Source organism: Aphis gossypii, chromosome 1 (genome assembly GCF_020184175.1).
Source record: "Aphis gossypii isolate Hap1 chromosome 1, ASM2018417v2, whole genome shotgun sequence".
NCBI classification, from domain to species: Eukaryota; Metazoa; Arthropoda; class Insecta; order Hemiptera; family Aphididae; genus Aphis; species Aphis gossypii.
Genome location: NC_065530.1, coordinates 75678625 through 75702081, shown reverse-complemented (window position 1 = coordinate 75702081; position 23457 = coordinate 75678625). Strand labels below are relative to the sequence as shown.

At 28.3% G+C, this 23457-nt stretch overlaps 1 protein-coding gene across 1 annotated transcript in view; it reads right to left on the bottom strand.

The window, feature by feature from the left end:
* LOC114123894 (two pore potassium channel protein sup-9-like) overlaps positions 1–23457 on the bottom strand; it is a 71826-nt gene that overhangs the window by 28275 nt on the left and 20094 nt on the right. Inside the window, exons 2-4 of the mRNA XM_050198915.1 lie at positions 21121–21486; positions 6134–6289; positions 2922–3240 (exon numbers count right to left, since the gene is read on the bottom strand). Of these exons, the coding sequence (XP_050054872.1) occupies positions 2922–3240; positions 6134–6289; positions 21121–21247 (602 nt within the window). The 5' untranslated portion in view covers positions 21248–21486. The remainder of the gene's footprint in view (positions 1–2921; positions 3241–6133; positions 6290–21120; positions 21487–23457) is intronic.

The window sequence follows — 23457 nt, the reverse complement described above, 5'->3', positions numbered from 1 at the left end:
ATGCATGCATGACATGTATCCAACATAGAGTTTGTGTATCAAGTCTGACTTATTATTTTTAATGTTATTCATATTCATATTTAATTTGTGTAATTTTAATTTTAATATTTATAATGCTTTTTTAAATACTTAAATTAATATTATAAATATTAAAATATTAATGATAACAATACGTATTGATAAATTTCAGAAATGCCAAAATACAAAATAAACGTTTTAAAAAGAAATTTGAAAACTTCTGTAAAAATGACCACATTAAAGAAGCAATCATCTATGACAAAAATCTAATCTATAGAGGGAATATCCCTTATAAAGTATACAGTGTTGTGTCAAAAAAAGGTTTATTATATTGTTTAAAAATTAAAATTTCATTTTGCATGAAAAAGTGTTAATGAACAAACTCAAAAAAAGGTAGGCGAGTGGCAAGTAGGTACTGCTTCGCTGTACATTAGGTGGGCCACTGTGATGGATGTGTTAAATTTGAATTTAATGATATACTCATATTATTGTGTGCGAAAAATGATTCTGGGAGAAAAGATGATCAATAAGCCTGTAAAATCAATAAGTATACTTTGTGATATAAATTTTAATATTTTTATTAATGAAGTTTATTTTACTTTTCATAATACAGTAGGTAAGAACGATTTTAAATATTAGCTATAAATAGATAATTTTTTATGAATTTTTAACTACATAGTATTTTAATAATTGTTGATTAATCACAAAATTTATCAAGATTCTAAATTTAAAAGCCTATAAAATAATAATATTGAAATTATAAATCTCGATATGTTTGAATACAAAAATAAAAATGTATGAAGATCTTTGTATTAAATTTTCAATTATTTTACTCAATGAATAATTTTTGTTACATTTATATTTATAAAAAAAACTAAAAAATATTGACAATTTTCAGAATATATTATGGTTATTAGTTTTCAAGTTACACTTTAAAAAAAAACAAAATAGGTTTTGTTGAAAACTGAATTTTTGTGAAAATTCCGGTTTTCCCTTAATTCATTTTTGTTCATCCTGATTATTTTGAAGAATACTGGGAATTTTTAATAAAACACATATCATTGTAAAATCAATACATTCATCGCTCCACTCAGAAATTAAAACAACAATATATTAAATTGTACCAATAGCTTTTGTTTAGTTATAATCAAAAATCAAATAACACAATTGCAATTTTAGGTTAAACTTAAATTTTTGTTTAATAATCAATAAAGAATAAAGATAGGTATGTGTTACAAATATTAATGTGAACAAATTCGCAAATCAATAATATATAAAACTTTATTTTGCCGTTTATTAGGTCGACGGTTGTAGTATTTTAATACAATTATTATCACCGAAATTATCGAAAAAATCATAATGGTTATAATTATATATATTATAATATTATATTATTAGTTTTCATAATACATTTTACAGCAAGCAAATTCTAATAATAATAATTAACAATATAATAAAATAATTTGTTTTATTTTTCCGTTTTTAATTTTGATCATGTAAAATGTGATAATATAGTTATATGTGTATAAATTAAATTAAAAATTATAAATATTAAGTATAAATATATAAGAAAAATAAATGATGTTAAGTCGTGGTCATATCAGAAAATGATAACGAAGGTATTAACTATTATGTTATCATAGGTAAAATTAATAAAAAAATAAAAATACTATAATTAAAAAAAAAACAATCATAATATTTTTAAATTTATCAGCAGTAGGTATGTTATAGTTATTCGTATTGCATATTAATGGAATATTATTATTCGATGATTTAGTACATAAATTGGTGTTGTGAACGACGAGTATTTTAACTTTAGGATAATGTAGTAGCTTAGCAGTTACAGTGGCTTAGGTAATCACGTTACGACAATAAACAATAACAATAAAATCATGCACTATAATAATGGTGGAATGATGATAATATTTATTTGTTCGAAGCTGGTCGTAAATAATTGTACTACTGTGTGGGAGATACATTACGGACAACGCGAAAACGTCGTCTGGGGACTATTATCCTAATAGCATACAGAGTGATTCACTAATCATGCTCACTCCTATTTTTCCTTGATAATAATTTATTCAAATTTCAATTTTTGAAATGTTTAAATATATTCTAAAATATCATATTTTGAAATTCTTGAGATTGAACCCAACCTGAAAAAGTGTCTTGAAGTAATATAAACTTCTGTTATTCAAACGAGAATTGCAGATGTTTACTGTAAATTGTCTAGTGCATAATTTTTTTTTAAAATTATGAATAATAAAACTGATGTACTTTTCTAATTTTAAATTCAAGTGAGTAGTTTTTTAATTATTAAAATGTTCATATCAAGGAAAGTAGTCCTTAAAAATGGGATTACAAAAATATAAGAAAGATGTAATTATGTGACTAATATTTATTTAGCTTGGGGAATTTTTGTTAATCTTAAAAAATGTTGATATTGATTATTATTAATTACTTCGTTTTTAAAACTACTATCTCCCATGTTTTCCAAATTAAATATAAACATTACCTAAAATAATCCTTAGTATACAAAATTACAAAGTTAAATAACTCAAAAACTATTCGTTAGAATTTTTATTTTGATGCGTCAATATTTATAAAATCAAGTTTATATTTCAAAAAACACTCCCTAAGAATTAAAAATATAAGAATGTAAAAATTTTTGAAGAAAAAATAAGAATGTTAATGCTTTTGAATAATTATCATAATCATCATCATCATCATCATCATATTATTATTATTTTTATACTGATATCACTGTAAGTATATACTATGTATATATTGTCAATATTTTAGCTGTCGTTATCATTATTGTTATTGTTAATAAAATTATTTATCTTTTTCGTATTAAACTGAATAAATATAATATTTAAATATGTATTATATTATTAAGTTACCCGATAGTGGTGAGCGTGACGAAGCAGTAGTAGACCGAGTCAAAGTACGTCCAGCCCTCGTAGGTGGAAAACGCCGTTGCACCGCCCGCGATCGTCAAGCTCGACAAAAAGGATACGACGAATATGAGATTGATCTCGGTGGCTTCCGTACGCTTGCAGCCAAGTGCCCGCTTCGCCTGTCTGATCACCACGGACGAGAATTTGTTCAGCTGCTCGCCTATACTCTGGAACATGACTAGACCCAGTGGTATGCCCACCATCGCGTAGAACATCGTGAACAACTTGCCGGATTTTGTGTTTGGTGTCGAGTGCCCGTAACCTGAAGGTGTAAAAACGGTCGGGCGATTAGCATTATACAGAGTGTACTTGGAAGATATTATGAAATATTTAAACACAATTTTTGGTGTAAGATTATTGTCAAATCTTCCAGATGAGCCATATTATATACAGTCAACAGAATATAACAATCCCATATTATTTTCGGGTTGAAATACAAATGGTGTGGGAAGAGGAATCTAAAAAGTATAACAAGGATCTTAATTTATATTTTTTTATAATTTCGTACAATATTTCAATATGGTATATTATAGTTCATAGAGTAGGATGCACTCTGGCGTATTAAATATTTATGTTAAAAAAAAAAAAAAATACGTGAGACGAGGGTGTTATAGTATTTGAACCTTTCTAAGGAGGGCATTTATGCTGCGACATCATATATTTTCTTATATAGACGACTTGTGGATTACGAATTTCCTGACTCAACCTAAAGCAGATGACAGGGTGCCAATTACTGTATCCAGCGTGTATATAATAAATTGTAGTATTATTAATTACGAAAGTTAGAGTTTTCCCGGACAATCTACTAATGAATTAGTTTCGATCGAGTTTAACACTCAGTACTTTTTATGTTAGTTTCAGTAGTGGCGTCGTAGTTCTAAAGCTTGTATATAGGGAATATATATAAAATAATAATAATAATCACATCTGTAGTTATTTATATAATTATAGTTACCATCAGCAGTTTTTCAAAACATTAGATAAAATTTCAAATTGAAAACAATTGAACTCTTCAACCAATTGAAATAAAATGTGAATGTATATAATTATAAACCAATAACACTCGGAGAATTTCAATATAAACACATTGATATTGACTATAATATATTTTTAATAGGACAAACGTTAGAACTTTAGAAGCAGTTATTGGGTAATATTATGTATAATATTTTATTATAGTATAAAGTAACAAAAAAGTTGGTACAATCAATCAATATGAAACGGTTTTAATTTAATTTTGATCTATTTAAAAAAACTGTTTATTCTAAAAATGCCATAATATTGTTTATCAGTAGATTAACGTAGCACACCCACACATTATTGTTCATAGTAATTAATTTTCTTTTCGATTGATTTTATAAACATTTAAATTTCACTTTGAATTTTTTATTTAATATTAAATAAATACTCAGTAATACAATCTTAAATAAATAATCGTATTATTTCTATAATAAAAATAATTATACATTATATTCTTGAAATGATATTAAAATAGGTAACAAGAATATAGCATATTGTATGTATGTATCTGTTTTAATTTAATAAGTAATAATGCTATAACATTTTAGTGCCTAACTTTTTTTTTTAGCTAGCCACAATGATTACATTTTTTCCTTTAAATTTATTTATTATTATGGTATTGATTAACAAATACAGGAAAAATAAAATGAAAAATATTTTAGTTTTCATTTATTTTTATTCTAGTTTAATAACTTTTAATTATTGTAATTTTTTTTCTTAATGAAACAAATTGTTACAAACTACATATTGTATAGGTGACTTAATGAGTTGTGTTTTTGGGAATCACTTAACCAAGACTTCAATTAAATATCAAAATTCACTGATTTGGCTCGGTGTTGTGCCATCATTATTTTTACGGACTCAAAGGAGTAGGATAATAATAATAATAATAAAAAAATAATAATATTGATATTATGTGTGATAATAAACAACCAACAATTTGAATATTATTTTCAAGTAGTATTATAAATAATACCCGTCAATAGTACTTACTATTATTTTTGACAATGGTAACCTGTATTTACTTGGTTAGGCTTAAACGAGGTTTAAGAATAAAAACAAGTAGATAGGTAATGACCAATTAATAGCTCATACCTATTTGAGAGAGCGATACAGTTCGGTAGGAAGTAGGTTTTACCCACATAATTAAGTAAACATAATTTTATTATTAATAAAGAAAATGTAATACTATTCAAGTATTGGCTTACACAGTTAATATCATTGATTAAAAATCAAAATTTTATCACCATTTTTCATTTCTCTAAAAGTAATCGGTTTCGTGCTACGTAAGCGTAGCATTTGAATAAATTTGGTTTATATTTATTAGAAGGTATTTTTATTTTTATTTTTATATTTTATTATGGCTCAAAAAAATTCCTTAGTTTTCTAAAAATTATATTATAAGTTTCCGAGATTGCATTATTTATTAAAATACTGCGTACATGACTAATATTGGTAAGTGAAGTATCTAATACTATAGTTCCATGAAATGTATAATATATTAATACATTTCTTAAGTTAAATAATAAAAAAAAAAATAAAAATATTTTATTCAATTTAAATGTAAATAATTGTTTGATTGTTGTGGTTTATTTATATTTACAATATAATAACATTTATTGTATATATTATATATTTCATAATTATAATACAAATTGTTCAATGATTACAAGTTAAATAATTGTAAAATTATAAGACTCTGGATTTAATTTCGAATTATTGTTATTGTTAAACAAAGTTCAAAGGTATCAACAATAAAAAAAATTAATAAAAAGAAACTCAAAAAGTTTTCTTTTGAAAATGTTTTGTATTGTTGCAGTAGTGTGTTGTTTCTGTTTTAAAAATTAATCGGAGGGTAACAAATGGGGGCAAAATGTGAAGCGTTTTTTAAAACGTTCGAGAGAAATCGAAGTGCACTTTGTCTGTGGTATACTTAAAAAGGCGCAAAGTGTTTAATCCTTAATAATCCTTTTAGAAATAATACTGTTCTCTGTCTACGGTATAGTTGATATTGGATTATGCATACAAAGTCTAAAGTTATAGATACCTAAATAATATTGATACACATATATATAAAACCGTGCGAAAATATTATTAGAGTGATTTGGTATATCTATTATATTGCATATACGTACCAATAGTCGTGAGTACCGTAGTAGCGAAGTAAAATGCTCCTGCAAACTTCCACTGTTGTCCGGCCTTGTGCGGTTCTGACTTCAGTACAATTGTCTCGATCAGCCGATAATCGTCCGTGGATATGTTGTACTTTTTGAGAATTATCCCTTCTATGGCTGAAAAAAAAGAAAACGATGATTTTTTAATAAATCGAAATCTGGAAAAATGATTTTATTAAAATGAGCTTCGCTGCGCAAAAAGTAATATTACGGTTTTTTAGACTCACGATTTGTTTGTCACGAGTTCTACTACGCCATTTTATTATGCATTATAATATAGGTAGATACGTTCAACTGTATACCATAATGGTTAGTTTAAAACCTTTAATGTTAAATACGTTTACTGGTGTAATTATTATAGGCGCGTGTTTAATAATAATATTATCCCGCGTTAATCCCTTTATTTTTTTTATTGTAGAATATATTCGTAATTATCCTGTTTTATATACGTGGTACTAACTATATAATGGGCGAGTTGGTGTTTCAATACTATCCTGACTTACTGTAGGTACATCAAATATATTATAAAACCAACCAGACCGAACAAACACTATGCACAGTAATAGGTACCTATATTATTATTACCATATACGCACACATATACGAATACATACTGTATAAGTAGGTACTCGAGTCTGTCATATAGTTTTTCTCGCGACTCCTTGACCTAGTTATCGCTACGTCTACGCATTTGTACGTTGACAAAAAGGAGAAAAAATGTGTTATTTTTTATAAATGTTTTTGTATCACGTCTCTTGGACTGTTAACGTGTGTGCAATGTAACTAGAATTCGACATTTGCGCTTAAAAATCATTATTTCGACGAAATTATTTTTATAATAATAATAATAATAATGAATCACAATTATCTTCCTTGTGTCGGATACGTCGCATCACAAGGCTCGTTTCAACATCGACTCGACTGATATGTTGTGTTATCCAACTCATAATAGTATTATCGTATTCAATCTTTTCAAATTAACAACCAGACACTAGTTAGCCAAAAAATCATAACGAAATGCACATCACATAAATTGCAGTATATCAATGTTCAAAAACAAAATTAATTACCACCTGATAAAAAAATTAAAGCAATTCCTTTTTAATTTCCTTTTTTTATTGGTTGTTTCAAAAAAATAAGTTGATTGCAATACTATACCATTATATTATTATACATAAATTTTTACGTTGTCTGCAGTAATACATTATTTATCACGCTTTATTAATTCCATTACGCTCACATGTTGTTCGCATATTACCAATACTAATTGAAGTATATAGAAAGTATAAATTCTGTTTTGGGTGTTTTAATTGAAATTAATGATAATGTTATAATTTTTTTTTTATCAGCCAGTGGACCGCATGGAGTTGTTTAAATTTACATTGTTGGCACACCACCAAAGATTTAACATGAATGTATATAAATTATGCCCGGTGCTTTAAGAAAAATCCCTATAAGTAAGCCAAAATTTATTGCTTACGTGATCGTAAAAATAATTCAACTATAATGTTTATATATGATTCTAGGAAATATAAAAGCATTTTTTATCATTTTTGAAAATATATTTTTACATATATATAAGTACAGCAAAAATAAACAATAATGTGATAGAATTTGAAACTATGAAAAATTCTATCTACCTATTGTGTATTTTTAATTTTGTTTGTAGATTTTTTTGTAACCTATACGATTCCATAAATATTTTACCTGATATTTTAATATTCCACACACTGACAATAATTTCTTTGAAAAGAATTTCGAAGAATATTATATCAAGTTGATTGTAATAATAATAAAATTTAAAAAAAAATATAAATAAATAATAAGGAACCTTGTAAATGTATTATTATTCTTCATATACTTCTTAAATTTGTAAGTATATATATATATTTGTACTTATATATAAGTGATATAAAGAATCAGGTTCCCTGAAAAGTTTTTTACGCCTTTCAATTTTACATTATACGAAGGTGAGATGATATATTTTTTTCGTGAAATACCATGTTTCTGAAAACAGTATAAGGGATCAAGTCCGCATATGTAATAATAAGTACTTTTATTGCATGTAGGGGGATAAATGAAAAAAAAATGTTCATTAGATTAATAACAACAAATTTTAGTTTTTAAACAAAATATTTTTGTTGATTGTAAAACGAAAATTAAAATTAAAAAATTATTAAAATGAGCTGATAATGTGACTATTTTCTCATAGCCTATTTGGCATAAATCACTATTATTATTATTATTATTATTATCATTATTAACACCATTTGACGTCTGTAGGCCGAATGAGCGTGGGATGGGGGCATCAAATTCTTCATTCACTCTACTTACTGCTTTCGGGTATGGTATATTATTTCATCTTTAATTTTGGATTTTTAACCATATAACCTTTGTTTAATCACAGGAAACTGAAATTAACATAACACATAATTAAAAATATTTTGACATTCTCCGGGTATAACTATCCGCAACCTGTCAGCAATACAATCTTGTTAGTTTGATCTATTAAACGCTGAAAATTCTTTTAATCATATTTTCTCATCTCATACGCGAAAGTATTGTTAATCTCAAATCAAAACTTAAGACTTGAATTTTAATAGAGAAGAATGTGTAACTAAAATGATTTTGTTTTCACACGATAAAATCCTATAACATATAAGTTACAACGTTTGGAAATTGTTTGACACACATACGCACAAATATAAAGTCTCAAAAACCAGTGTTCTAGAGCGACGATATAAACAAAAAAAAGTGATTCACTTTAAAATATAGTTGATCCTCGTTACAGACGATATGCTCATAAAATATCCACATATGAACAGATGCTAAAAAAAAGAAAAAAAAAGAAACCGATTAAATTAGATTTCATCCATTAAATTTTTTTCTATCTATTTTATGAACTTTCTGATGTTTTAAGTGGATTGAGTCACAATAATAATGAGAAATATTCATTGCCTACAATTAAGCAGAAAGTCTAGATATAATATTATAGATATAATACCTATTAAATCAGTTAATAAAAAGTCTTTTGATATATTTTATTGTTAGGACGATCAAACTTATAAGTGTGTTTCTGGGAAATAGCAAAAACACATACATAACATTATAGTCACTAGCCATTATCGTGCATAATATTTATAATATTTGCCATGTTTAGATGCCGATTATGTACTTTTTATAGTTCCTATTGATTTTACGTATAAATAATTAAAAGTTACTAATTTTTTTTAAATTAATTTTGTTGAAATATAAATTATAAATAATACATACACATTCATAAATATGCGTACTGTATCTATTTTAAATCTAATAATTAATATGAAAATTAATAATAATTATTTATTAAATCGCTTGAACATGCTATTATAAGCAAATAGACTTAGAAATTATTCAAATCTTATTTATACTAAGTACGATTTATTTTGTTGAGATTTTAGTAATAATTTAGATTTAAATATAAGTAAAACAGCCGTCCGCGGTGACTGAACATTATATTTTACTAATATAACAAAAAATAGAGATCAAAGCCAAGATATTTTAAGATTCGCTTATTCAGACAGATTGGGACTAATAGAATTGGATAGTTGTGTTTGTGTGGACGGGAAACAGAGACAAAAGAAACAGTTCATAAACAATACGCGTACACACTCATATATATACATAACATCTCTTTCTTTCTCTAAATATATATATATATATATATATACGATATATAAGTGTGTATGGGTTGGAGTAGATAGCTTATTGAGTACAATAGAAAGCAACTTTATCTGATTTGAAGTAGTTTTTAAATTGAAAAAAGTTACTTTAGCTTTATAAATTAAGTATACGAATTGATATAAATTGATATTTGTTAATCATATTAGTTTTGTTTATAAGAAAAAAATAATTTGAAAGCAAATATAAAGGAACATTAAATATTAATATTGTATAAAATAATTATAAGTTATGGAAATGAAAATTCGACTAAATATTGGATTAGCTACATAGCTAAATAATAATATAGGTAATAATAAAACAAACAGATGTTATAAACATCTTTTTTTTAAATTTAATTGTATTTAATCCGTGTCAACATAGTATTGCATGTTGTTATGTTACCTACTACAGGTCAAATAATTTAAAATAGACTACAGTTTTTATAAATTTATTTTACGATACACAATATAGGTAGGGATCTAGTAAAAATAATTAAATAAAAAAATAATATTTCATGTAACGTACAATTGTTTGAAAAATTATAGTTTCTATTTTATTTTATTCGATCATGAAATTTTTCAGCACTCACAACAGTTTTAATATTAATTTATAGGTTTACAACTTCAGACATATATAATAATTATGTAGACATGCGCTCGATGATAAATCACCAATCCTATAATTATTACACCTAATGAACGCGAAGATTACACTATATTATTTATTTCAATATAAAATCTATTTATAATCGTTCAAATTTTAAATTTATATCATCTAAATAAATTAAATCTATATAAATTAATATACAAAACTAGTAGAACCATTCGATAGCTCAAATAGTAAAAAAAAAAAAAAAAGGTTCTTACAAAAATTGTATTTTTAGTGTAAATTATTCGTTAAAATTTATAATTTATATGGTTTAATGAAAAATATGATAAAAGATTACTGCGTTTTATAGTAGAAATATATATAGATTCATTTATTTCAAATACAAAAAACAAGCAGCATAAAAACAGGTGTATATTTACTAATTAAAAAGTTTTTAAATAATATACCTCCAATATAATTATTTAGAGTCCTAATTAAAATTTACTATTGCCTAATAAGCATTATCTTCTCAATTTATAGGTAAAAAGCTTATATTTCGTGATACTTATATATTTTAATGACGCATATTATAGCTGAAATGTTTTGAGGTTTTAACATTATCTTTACTATTTTAAGTATATATACATTTTTATACTCCATAACTCAAAAAAAGTTTTGTTAAGAATATAGAATTTGATGAAGATATATATTTTACCTGTAGCTTTAATATTACACTTTTATACGTACTAAAATATTTAAAAAAAAATGTATAACAAAACTTTTTTTATTATTCAAGTCTTATGACTGTTCATATTCGTGTACTTAAAATGTTAAATAACATTGTAATATTATTTCCTCTAAAAAAAAGTTATTGAAAACTCATTTTTTGAAATGGTTCAAAGAAAATATAGTTAAAAAAAAAACTTTTTTCAATTCAAATCGTTATCGTTCCTGTAGGTGTTTGCTTTTAAACTGTAATAAATTGAGTGATCGCGGATGGGCATCGTAAATATTATGTTTGTAGTTTATTCATTATATTATTATCCTAAAAGAAAAAACACAATATTTGTGGAATTTATTAATAAAATGTATATAACTGTTTTGCGATCAATAATATATTATTTCCCGGGCTATTAAAATTTCTATTTTAATATCGAAGACGAAAAGATAAAAACAAAATCATACTGATATCATTATTATATCTTTTGTACTACATCATAATAATAAAAGATACTTTACACATAATAGGTAGTACATTATAATATAATGTTTGGAATATTATAGAACTTAATGAACAAGAACCTAAGTGTATATTGTATACAAATTGTACACACTGGTAAAACTCAAAATATTATAATAATGATTCTGTTTCGGTTGTGACACATTTCTCGATCGATTTACATTCATAATATATATTATATTATTGTCTAAAGTAAAATACATTTTTTAATACAGACAAATTCTTTAACAAAAATGAAAAAAATTTTGTTATTTGATGTGGAAATAGTCACAATACATGCGTCGCACTTAGTTGAAGATCACGGATACAAAAATAAAAATATTTCAGTCAAGAATAGTGTCAAGACTCGTAGGTATATATTTTGTATACAATATATTATATAATACATATGTATACATGGATTGTATATGACCTGTGTGCGATCGAAATGAACTGAGCGTACTCGACGTGGGTCACGGTGGCACTGAAGCTGTGTATAGGTGCCATTAAATATTTGAACAGTTCAAAGAGATTCGCGGCAGGTCGGCGATAATATAAACACCGCGTGTATACCTGCGTCTTGACCGGGATGAGTTTTTCTAAATAATTACGTCCCGAAGGCACAAAATAGTAATTTTTTCGTTCTCTTGTATTATAATAAACTACACACACACACGCTAATAAAATATTTATATAATACGTGTGTTTTATCTAAGCCCGTCACAATCCTGCAGATACGTGTAATAACAGCGCGGCTTCTTACTGTATATATAATTCAGCAGAGCAATCTTCTATCAACTAACAGCCTCGTCGTTTACACGCAGGGCGATTATTTCAACTCGGGACACTTAGAAAGCCTGTCAATTAATTTCTGAGAAAAAAAATATGTTTTTTATAATTATTTTTGCTTTGCTATTAAACGTCATTCACTTACTACAATATTATAATATAGTTTAGCACAAATACATTTAATATTTTATTGTTATAATAAAGTTGGAAAGTGTTATTTTGTTTTTATATTTTTTGGCGCGATTTACTATTGTATATTTTGTTTCCAGACAATTTTTATGAAAATAGCAACGTTTAATATTACTGTCAAATATCAAATCATTTTTTTTTTTCGTTTTACGTACAAGTATTTAAATTTTATTGAAATAAGATTAAAGCTTCGCTGAAACTACATAAATGCTTATAAAATGCAAACAACTATTAACGATCAGTCCAGTATTTTGTAATTTATACCTACATCAAAATAAAGTTTGTGATCATATTCTGGTTTAAAATACAAAGGTATAGGTACTCGTATAAATAAAAAGTTCATAAAAATTCACCACATCGAAAAATATTTTTGAATTAAAATAGCGTTATAGCTTTATATAACTTAAAGTAATATGACTTATTTAAAGCTAGATGTCTGATTAAGATTAAGTGCACAATTTTCTGCTGTATTAGGAATTAGTTTGTATGTACTTAAAAAATAATTTTTTACTAGTAATATCGAACCATGATTCTATGTATGTACTATGCACATAAATTATATTATATAAATATTATACGAATATAATATAAATGAAATAAACTTTTATAATTGTTATTTGTTCTAATTGGATCCTTTGCATTTTATAATTAATTTTTTTTTCAAACAGTTTTTTACATGAATTATACTTTTTACCAACGACTTTATACGTATAATGTATATGTATATAAAGTCGTTGGTAAATATATTGATATATACACACAAAACGCCGGCCACGCCCAACATAATGTATTATAGTATATAATGTAATACCTATAATATATTATGGAACATTTTGTTATTGATAACTGCTGCGAGAGGAGGTTATAAACTGGGCTTAGTAAAATATGTTTTTTGAAAATAAAAAATATCGTACAATATGTACTTGATATATTGCAATGATATGGTCATGCTAGATGCTAGAATATATCTTGTAATTTTTGAAAACGCTGAACGATCGCACTTAACCCATCGAATGAGTATATAAGTTGTAAAACTGTACAATTAATAATACGCGAGGGTGCATCACGGTTCACATCAAACAACGATATTTACACGGTATATGGGACGTAAAAGGCTTTTTTTTTCAAACGCAACGAATGGTTAATAAAAATATATACTACACTCATGTCGCTAGTCCTCGTCATAATTATTACAGTATCTTTAAATGTTATTGAAATTTTTTAATTTTTTTTTTTTTATTCCATATCATCATCCCGATTCATATCGACCTTAAACCCCATAACCCCTCTCACTCCTAACCAACGATATAGGCGTTGCAGGCGGTGCGGGTTTAGCGCGTTGGCACGGACGTCGAGAGAAACTACTGCAGTGGCGGCGGCAGCGGCGGCGGCGGAGGAGGTTCTTGCGGGTACGTGCGGGGAGAGTAGTGCGAGTTGGACGGACGGACGAAGAATTGAATCGTATAATAAATATACAATTAATTTTATTTTATTTTTTTCGGAAACATTATCCCATGAGCAGTTTTTACGCACGTCTCCCATCATCTCCTCCTCGCCTACCATCATCGCCCCTAGGTGGTGGCGATTGTCGCTGGCGGCGGGGCCGGTCGTGATTGATGTGGCGTATTGCCGGTGACGTCATTGCGTGTATCCATAGCGACCGACCGGCGTGGCGCGGCATGTCGTAGCAGGGTCGACGCATAATGGTAGGGTTTGCGGTGTGTGGGTGGTGGGTGCGATCGGTGGAAAGGCCGTGGCCGTGGAGACGTGAGGCGGAGGGTGCCCCGGCGTGGTGAGCGAGAGTAAACGCAGTCGTCGTCGTCGACGCCGCCGCCGCGCCGCCGCCGGCACTCATTGTCCGCGCCGCCGTATTTTTCTTCTCCCGGCGACGACTTTAATTTCTCGACGACTCCACCGCGCGTACACCCTGTTTTTTTCTCCTGCACTATGCTCTTTAGACTTTTCCCGACTTTTACCGGAATATATTTTATTTTTCTCGCCCCACTCACTACACGACGGCGGCGTGCGCTCAACACACACGTCATTGCGGTGCGGCCACGGCTGTTTTTCATATAATATATCATATTTCGAGTTGTAAACAGATAATATTAATATATATATAAAGGGAAAAGAACAAGATAGTTACATTTCTACGTGTACATATAGCTAATATATAGCTGATATTATAATGGTGTAGAGCGTGTGGAGAGAAAAAAAATATAATACGAGACCAATACTCGACTGTATAACAATTTGAACAATTTTTTTTCTATACAAGGTCTGTTTGACAAATTATATATATAAAAATAAAAAATGATACAAATTGAACGTGAAACATTTTCTTTTTTTTTTTTATATATTATTTTTATCGCCAAGTCGGATACATAACGGCACCAATAACGGTCATCCGCATTACGCCATTGCGGGTACAATACAATTTATATTGGCCTCTTTGTCTACTTCTTTTTTTTTTTTTTTACTTTTTTTTCATCATCGATTTCCCACGCGACAATCGCACGAAACAATAGCAATATGTTATATATGCTCAACTATTGCAATGTTTGTACCGTTAATTATTTATAATTTTTCTTCCTCTCGATAACATTAATTATATACACGATTCTTCAATTTGACCCACCTATCAATTCGATTTTCAGGATGATTCGTACCTACGCGTTCATTTATTCCCTAATTGTGGTGTATAATTATTAATTAGATATGATTTTGTATCCCTTTTATTTTTTTAATAAATTGTTGCTCATTAATATTTCAATAATATATATTTATGAATTATTTATGAATTGGATCAGGTTTTAAATTATTATTACAGTGTTGTTACTTGTGACCTGGACTTTATTATTTCTATATCTATTCATCTAGCAGCAATTACTAAAATATTTCTAACAAAATACAATTTATCTTATTTTACGCAAAATTAATTTTATGAAATATTTCAATGAAATAACATTACTTGAAACTTTTTTCGGGTTATCACACAAACCAATAACAACAAAAAAATGCATATCGATAATATGTACCTAGAAATATAATATTAGGAGATAAAAATAAATAAATACACTACACTAATTCTAAATTTTTTAACGATAATTTTTTATTATTAATTGTAAATACTAATATATGTTGAAGTGATATCATATAAAAAAATTTAACATGGAACAACTGCGGAAACGATCACACAGCCTACTACCGCGGATGTATTCAAAAACTAACAACAAATAAGAAAACAACAGCACATTTAACAAAAACCAACCTCAATCACTGAAAAAACTCAAATGTTTTATCAGGTAATCCTATTATTAGTATCCCTGAATTGGACCCAAAAATTACCAAACATTCATCTTCATCTATCACTCGAAATTCCAAAACTAATGTTTTCGACGATTCTTAAACTTAACCAATCACAAGCGGTCTTTCTTAGAAATAACTCACTTCTTATCTGAAATAAAAAAAATCTAATAATCCATCTCATACACCTCATACCACCACCTTGATTATAGTCTTAAACAAAATGTTGCCGACCAATATCAACTAATACAAACCTAGCATCTATCTTATCAGTACTCCTCTAGAATGTAAACGGTATAACCTAGAATACAAATGAACTTGCCTTTTACATACCATACACCTTAGAAAATTGACATAGCACTAATAATAGAAACCTATCTTACAACTTTTAAAAACATATATATTTGCCATCTGGATATCTACTGTATACCGGAAAATATAATATACTGACTAGCACCCAATTCGGTTTCCATTCATACAATTTTACATTTTATCAAATTCATAGAATAATAGATTATAATATATCGTCTTTATTAGAGACAAAACATTTTTAATTTTTAATATAATAAGAAATTTAAGATGGTTCAAAACATATTAATTATATTATTTAATTTATTTATTTTTGTCAAATTATAACAAAAAAAAAATAAAATTGATAAATTCGTGTTTACTTTTTTTTTTTTCATAATTGTTATTATTGATCGAGGAATAAATGTGTTTATTACTCTTATTAAGTATTTTATGTGTTATTTAAATTAAAAGAATTCTTAGCGATATTTTATTACAATTTGTATTTATGATTATATATATTATTGATTTTTCCAATCGATGTATTGTCATTATAAATGTTCATGGCTTCTTTGATGCTTTTAATTATTTTTAGAGCTTTATAAAATAATAATCTTTCAGAAATTAGTTTACTCAGAAGTCAACTCTGAATAGTCACATGGTCTTTAAAATAATTTACAGGCAATATTTCAATGAAGCCTTTTCAAAGAGATGACCTTTTAAAATAACTATACTTCAATAATAAGATATTTTTGTATTGGAATTCAATAACGTTGATATAATATTTGTCTGTGATATAATAATTATTGATTAATAATTAGTTAACCTCGTTTAAAAATAATAATTATTTATCTACTTTGAAAATGATATAATCTGTAAAATATTATATTATTGTAATATTATCCGTATTGATTTTATTATCCCAATTATTATAAGGTAGAAAATGTAGAACGTTTAATCATTAACGAACAACTACTAAATAAATATCGAATCTTTTGTGATAAACAGTGCATCAGCTATTTTTAAGTATAATTAGATTATAATATACTCTATTTATGCGCATAATGCATGGTTTATATAAACATCTAATGTGAGTGTAATTCATTATCGTGAAGTAGTTTTGATTGACGTATTTCATGAAAAACCGACCATGGTAGTTTATAATTTATAAAATAAGGTAATTTTGTACCTTTAAATTTATATCATTAAATAAGCATTTATTATATTTAAATTCTGTTTTATTTTTATTTTAACTAACAAATTGAAAGTATTTAACTGACAACATGATTTATGGATTTTTAATTATCTGCATTGAGCACAAAATAAATAGATTTGGTTTGTTCAATACAAAATCGTCATTAATTACAACTGTAATTATCGATTTAAATTGTTGTCATTTTGATACCCATTGACCATTTTCGTTTCAACTTTTAAAATGAATAACTTAAAGATACGTTCAATTCATTAAATAAGAAGTATTTAATAAATATTATTAAATCGTATAGAGTTAATTATTATTTATTACATTTCATGATTTGTTTGATTTTAATTCCAAAGCTTATTATAGATTAACTTATACGAGGAATAAAAGCTTATAATTTTGTAGCAGAATATCTCAAGTACGTAGTTGCAGACCATAGGTTAGGTTACAGATTTAGACGCGAGTTCATCTCAAAGGAATACTTCAGTGCTAATTTTGCTAATAATATGTATTCTACATCTGTTAAAATTTAACTATACACGTAACAACTATATTTACTTAAATTATAAAACTTATTTGACATACAGGATTATTGTGTCATAGTTTCGTAAACATTTGCAAAAATATTGAAGAATAAAAATTTAAACATAAATTTGTATTGAAATAAACATAAGTGTTGTTATTCAAAAAATGTATTATTTGAAAACAACGATAATGTGGACTTTTCAAAAGATAAATTCATATACTGTAATATTATGGAAATAACTTTTGAGTTTTTGAAATCCAAATACGCAGTAGTTTTTCTTCTTGTAGATAATATACTAATATATTATAGTATAAATGCATAATACTACATACTATTATACTCTTACATACATTATTTATTTTATAGTATTTTATCAAAATCTTAATGACTAACAAAAGCAGATGGGAAACATTAAGTGGATACTCGTTTTATCGGGTTCTCCCGGAACGGTATCATTTATAAAACGTTGTCGAACCATGACGGCGAAGTAAAAAGGTTTTGTACAGATGGAATTTTGCGTGGAAAATACGTAACATGCACTCAAGTCGCGTAATGTATTGTGTTTGTGTGCGTATACGAATGTATGTTTTCTATTCGTTTATTTATTATTATTATTATTTTCCACTTTTCCTTTGTACAGGGTGTTCCCGGCAGACGAACCATAAGCCACCGCATGACAGGATGTAATAATGGAATTTTGTCAGTGTCCAAGTTTTCGTGAAAAAAAATTACCTATACAAGATAGTAAGCGCGTGAGTAAAATACACATTCGTTTACCTACTTTTAACCTAAAATATGGCGTTTTTTCATCGTTGGAAGTTATATATTGTATTGAATTCATACAATACAACCAATGGCGTCAAATACCAAAAACGGAAAAACGTTTGCCTCGAAAATTTTCTGGATCATATAAAAGATATTGACGATGACCCCGATATATTATATTTCTTAGCGAATAATAATAGGTAGACCACATGCCAAATTTTAACCTATTTCGATTGAAACGAGTCGGTCTGCACGATTCAAAAGTGATGATTTATAAAGGTTTCGAATATTATGAACTTGATGCTGATACTGGTGCTTGCTGAAATGCAAGTTGACATACCCTAATTCGCTGTACATATATATAATGTGTGCTGTCACATAATATTGCATTTAAAATAGGTCTAAAATTTTATGACGTACAAATAATCAACTATGATATAATACACAAATACACAGTTATAATACATAATATACTGTTATAATAACCCATTAGCAGTCAAAACTAAAAAAATTTCGATTCACGTTTTTTATAAATATATTATTGATTAACCATTATTCTCAAATAGAATTGCTATAATGTATAACATAACTGTATAAGTGCAGTAAAATACGTCAAATTGTTTTATTGAACTGTTTATAATAAAAAACTTGTGGTATAAATTTAATTAAAAATTATAATATTAGGAGTTAGGAGCACAACAGTTATCTGTAAGTAAAATTTAATGTTACCTATTATATCATTGTTAGCAGACATACTGCAAAATATCTAATTTATATGAACATAATTTTAATTTATAAATACCATCAGAATAAGTTTACTTACTAGTTACTACGTCCTTCAGGAAAAAAAATTGGGACTTCTGTAGTTCACCTAGTTAAGAACGATGGTATAATTAAAAATTGTCGCTCCGAATTTGTTTTTAAGTTATAGTCATTTGAAGTTAATCATTTATTGCGATACAATTACGTCTATATAATCTTATATGGGGCGCGTGCAGATAAGTGATAACATGGTTCACTACTACATTGATTGTCGTATAAAAGGCGCACACTTTTATCGTATTTTATAGGGTTTGGTCGGAAAATTCGAGGTCCTATGGACCTTTTGTAGCATTGAGTCAATGCTGTAACTAGAAATTACCTAAAGAAGGTGGCTTATCTTTTTTTTCATCGCTAAAATATATTGTTTCGGTACGGTAAAACTGTAAATGCGCAACTGAGTTGTACGCTAATTGAATAATATATTTTTGATTAGCTGAATAAATGATACCCATTATTTGTGAACGCAATTATTATTTCTAATTATTGTTCACTATAAACACTTATTGAATTATTATAGATACTCAAATTTTTTTAGGCCAAGAGGGGGGTAAGGGTTGAACCCCTAAAACTTGCCCTGGCTACGCCTCTGGTATTGACAGTTAAGTATAATAATTGATAAGTAATCGCTTATTTTGCACACAGGCACCGGTCGTAGAAATCACAATATATTTGTGGCTCATATAAATATATTATCACTTATACCTATGATATATTATGAAATTAGTTTATTAATATTATATTATATCAGTATTTTACAGTCAGCACACACCATACAGCCACGTAATACTTGTGGTCAACGGGTGATTCCCATGATAAATGATAAACTTCACATGGCTTTAACTTCGAAGCGAAGTCCAAATAACAATTTCTAATTTTACCATTGTTCTTAACTCAGTAAAATACATAGGTCTGTTTCAATATATATTTTTTAATATCTCAAGGGTCGTAGTCAACTTGTGGGTGACATTTTGACTACATATCTCGTACTTATCCATCCGATTTCGGATCGTCGTTCGCCAGTGTATTACCTATGTGTTGTTGTGTACCTAGTGGTTATAAAATTTTTGATCACCACAGTTCTTATGATACATATTAAAACACGATGCTCCACCATTCGACAGACTGTACATCAGAGGCGTAGACACAATAATTTTCATTGGGAGGGGGGATATATATAGTATATACTCCAAAAAACTAGCTAATTTTCGTAAAAGAAAAATTGTTTTTAATTTTGTCTATTATCGGTAAAATGATAAATTTTATATATAAAAAAAAAGGTCATGAGGGGACCCATCCTCCATACACCCCTCCGTGTCTACGCCTATGCCCCCGTTCGTATGTACTTATACTACGTCCCTAGACGGGATTTAACTTTCGAGTATATAACTGAAATGTTTTTAGTCTCGGTCTCGAGGCACGACTACCAGTGCGGGGGTTGAGGGACGGGTCGGTGGGACGCAGATGGTCACGCGGCGGCGGTAAGGAATACCGGCCTAGACTTTGGGGCGAAATAAACGCATAATATCATTGAGGTTAGGTGTGCGGACACTTACAGTCCAGCGCTTGTTTCCGGCGTATCTCCGTCTCGGACTCCAGGGCGTCGAACACGGCGGCGCCGATGAGCAGATAGGTGAACGTACAAACGATCAACGATAATGTGCGGACGTTTTGCTTCTTCATCCTGCGGACGACACCACCATGGTGCTGGCCGCCACCGGCGCCTTATCAACGACGCCGCCGCCACCTCAGCTGTCGCAGCAGCCACAGCCGCTGCCGGTCGCCGACCGCGCTTGCAGAGCCACACACGTCGCATACCGCACCAGGCGCTGTACCGCACCGCGCTGAGTGGTGCAGCGCACAACGTCCGCCGTCTGACAAACATGGCGGCCTCGGTCTTCCGGCGCACCCATCACACGGACCTGCGGACAAGACAAAATCGTTACCGTCGTCGTTCAGAGCGAATCATCGCGACAATAATGTGATTCAGCGAAACCTCCTCGAAGGACAGCTATAAATAATAGACACCTCCGAATAGAGGGAGTTTTTATGGGAACGAAGAAATTTTCACCACTTTTATAGTATATACGAACGTCTCTAAGTACCGGACAATCTTAATTAATCGTAAATATAGAATAATCACGAAATACCTTATTATCTAAATATCTAATCTAATCTTACGACTATACATTATTATACGATATACGATTATAGTTTATCTTATCCGTCCATAATCGCGTCGATGAAAACATTTTCATCCCCGGTAGGGGGTGGGCGTGTCATCATAGTTGCTGCGATTTCAAATTCGGCTATGCGACGCTCATGTTTTTAACACATACGTACGTTCTATAGAGTCGATATAGATAGTCGGAATGCCGAGTAGGCAGAGAGAAAAGTTACCAAAAAGAAACCGTTCATACTCTAGGTAATATAAATACAATACATCGATGTTATAGTACTATATTATGTTTTACATATATGAAAATTCTATTTTAAAAGTTAAAGGATAAAATAACATGTAGCTATAATGCAGATTGGCATACTAATCTACAGTTATCTGTTTAAATTCTTTTGTTTTATTTTTTTTTAGAATTTATTTCAGTGAAGACAACAAACAAATATTTAAATTAAATAATGATTAATTCAACTATAACGTAGACTCAATGAGAAAATATTCATTTTGTATAGAATCGGCACTATATATAACATAGACTGGTGACATTTTTAATTTTGTTTCAAAAATTTTTGAACACAGTTACTTATCGTGAACTGAGAAATTGACCACCGGTTAAGTGATATGAGAATCAAAAAATCTAATTCTACACAGCTCAAATCATAGCATGCGTTTTGTACTTAAACTTTTGAAACATTTTTTTTTTTTTTTAATTACGTTTTTACTCGCTTAACGATATACGTGGATCAAAATTAGTAATACCATAATTATTATAACTTATAATATTCTTAAATAATATGTCAGTAACAGTACTTTTGGTCACGCGTATGCAAATACCAACTCTTTAATATTAAATACTTCGGATTCTTAAGTGGTTTCGTTTTAATGGTTAATCTCTTTTCTCTACCAAAATCGTCTTGTGCAATATTAAGCTTTATTATATCATTGCCTATGTGTACTATAACGAATATTTAACAGTATGTGCGCGCGCGTGACATTATTATTATTATCTCCTCGTGTGTATATACCTACGCGTATCATAGGGACCCCTGGGAAATGCTAATTACGCCATGCTAACGATTTGTCAAAATTTCATTTTAATAACATACGTATGTATAGGGTGCGCGCCATTGTATATATAATAATATAGGCTTAAACGCGCATAGTGGCCGAGAAAAAAACAGTTGAGTGTCCATATTATAATATTTCATTGTGGTATAATGCGAACCACGCTTCATCACGATTTATGTAGGTAATGCATTGTATTCTATAGCGATGCACAGTGATAATATATTTTTAAGTATCGATATCAAACCCAAGAAATTACTGTAAATTTAGTATAAAATGTATTTTTTATTTCTTAAATTATAAAACAATACACTATGAATACCTACTTAAAAAATGTATCGACGAGCTTTTTTTGAAATCTCATACATTAAAAAAAGTTTTTATAATATAAACAAGAAAAAATAAATATTAACTATAGATAGGTATAATATCATTTAATTTTCATCCATATAAATACCTCTGAGTTTTTTTTTATAATTGTTATATATTAATATTGTGATGTTTTTATCGTTATTTGATGATAGTGTTTAGTGGTTTACTAACAAAATGTCAGAAGTTCAATAAATAGAAAATAGAAATGTTAACGAATTGAAACAGATGTATTTTCAATGAATTAGCCACATCGGTACCGGAAAATTGGTTCAATATCAAT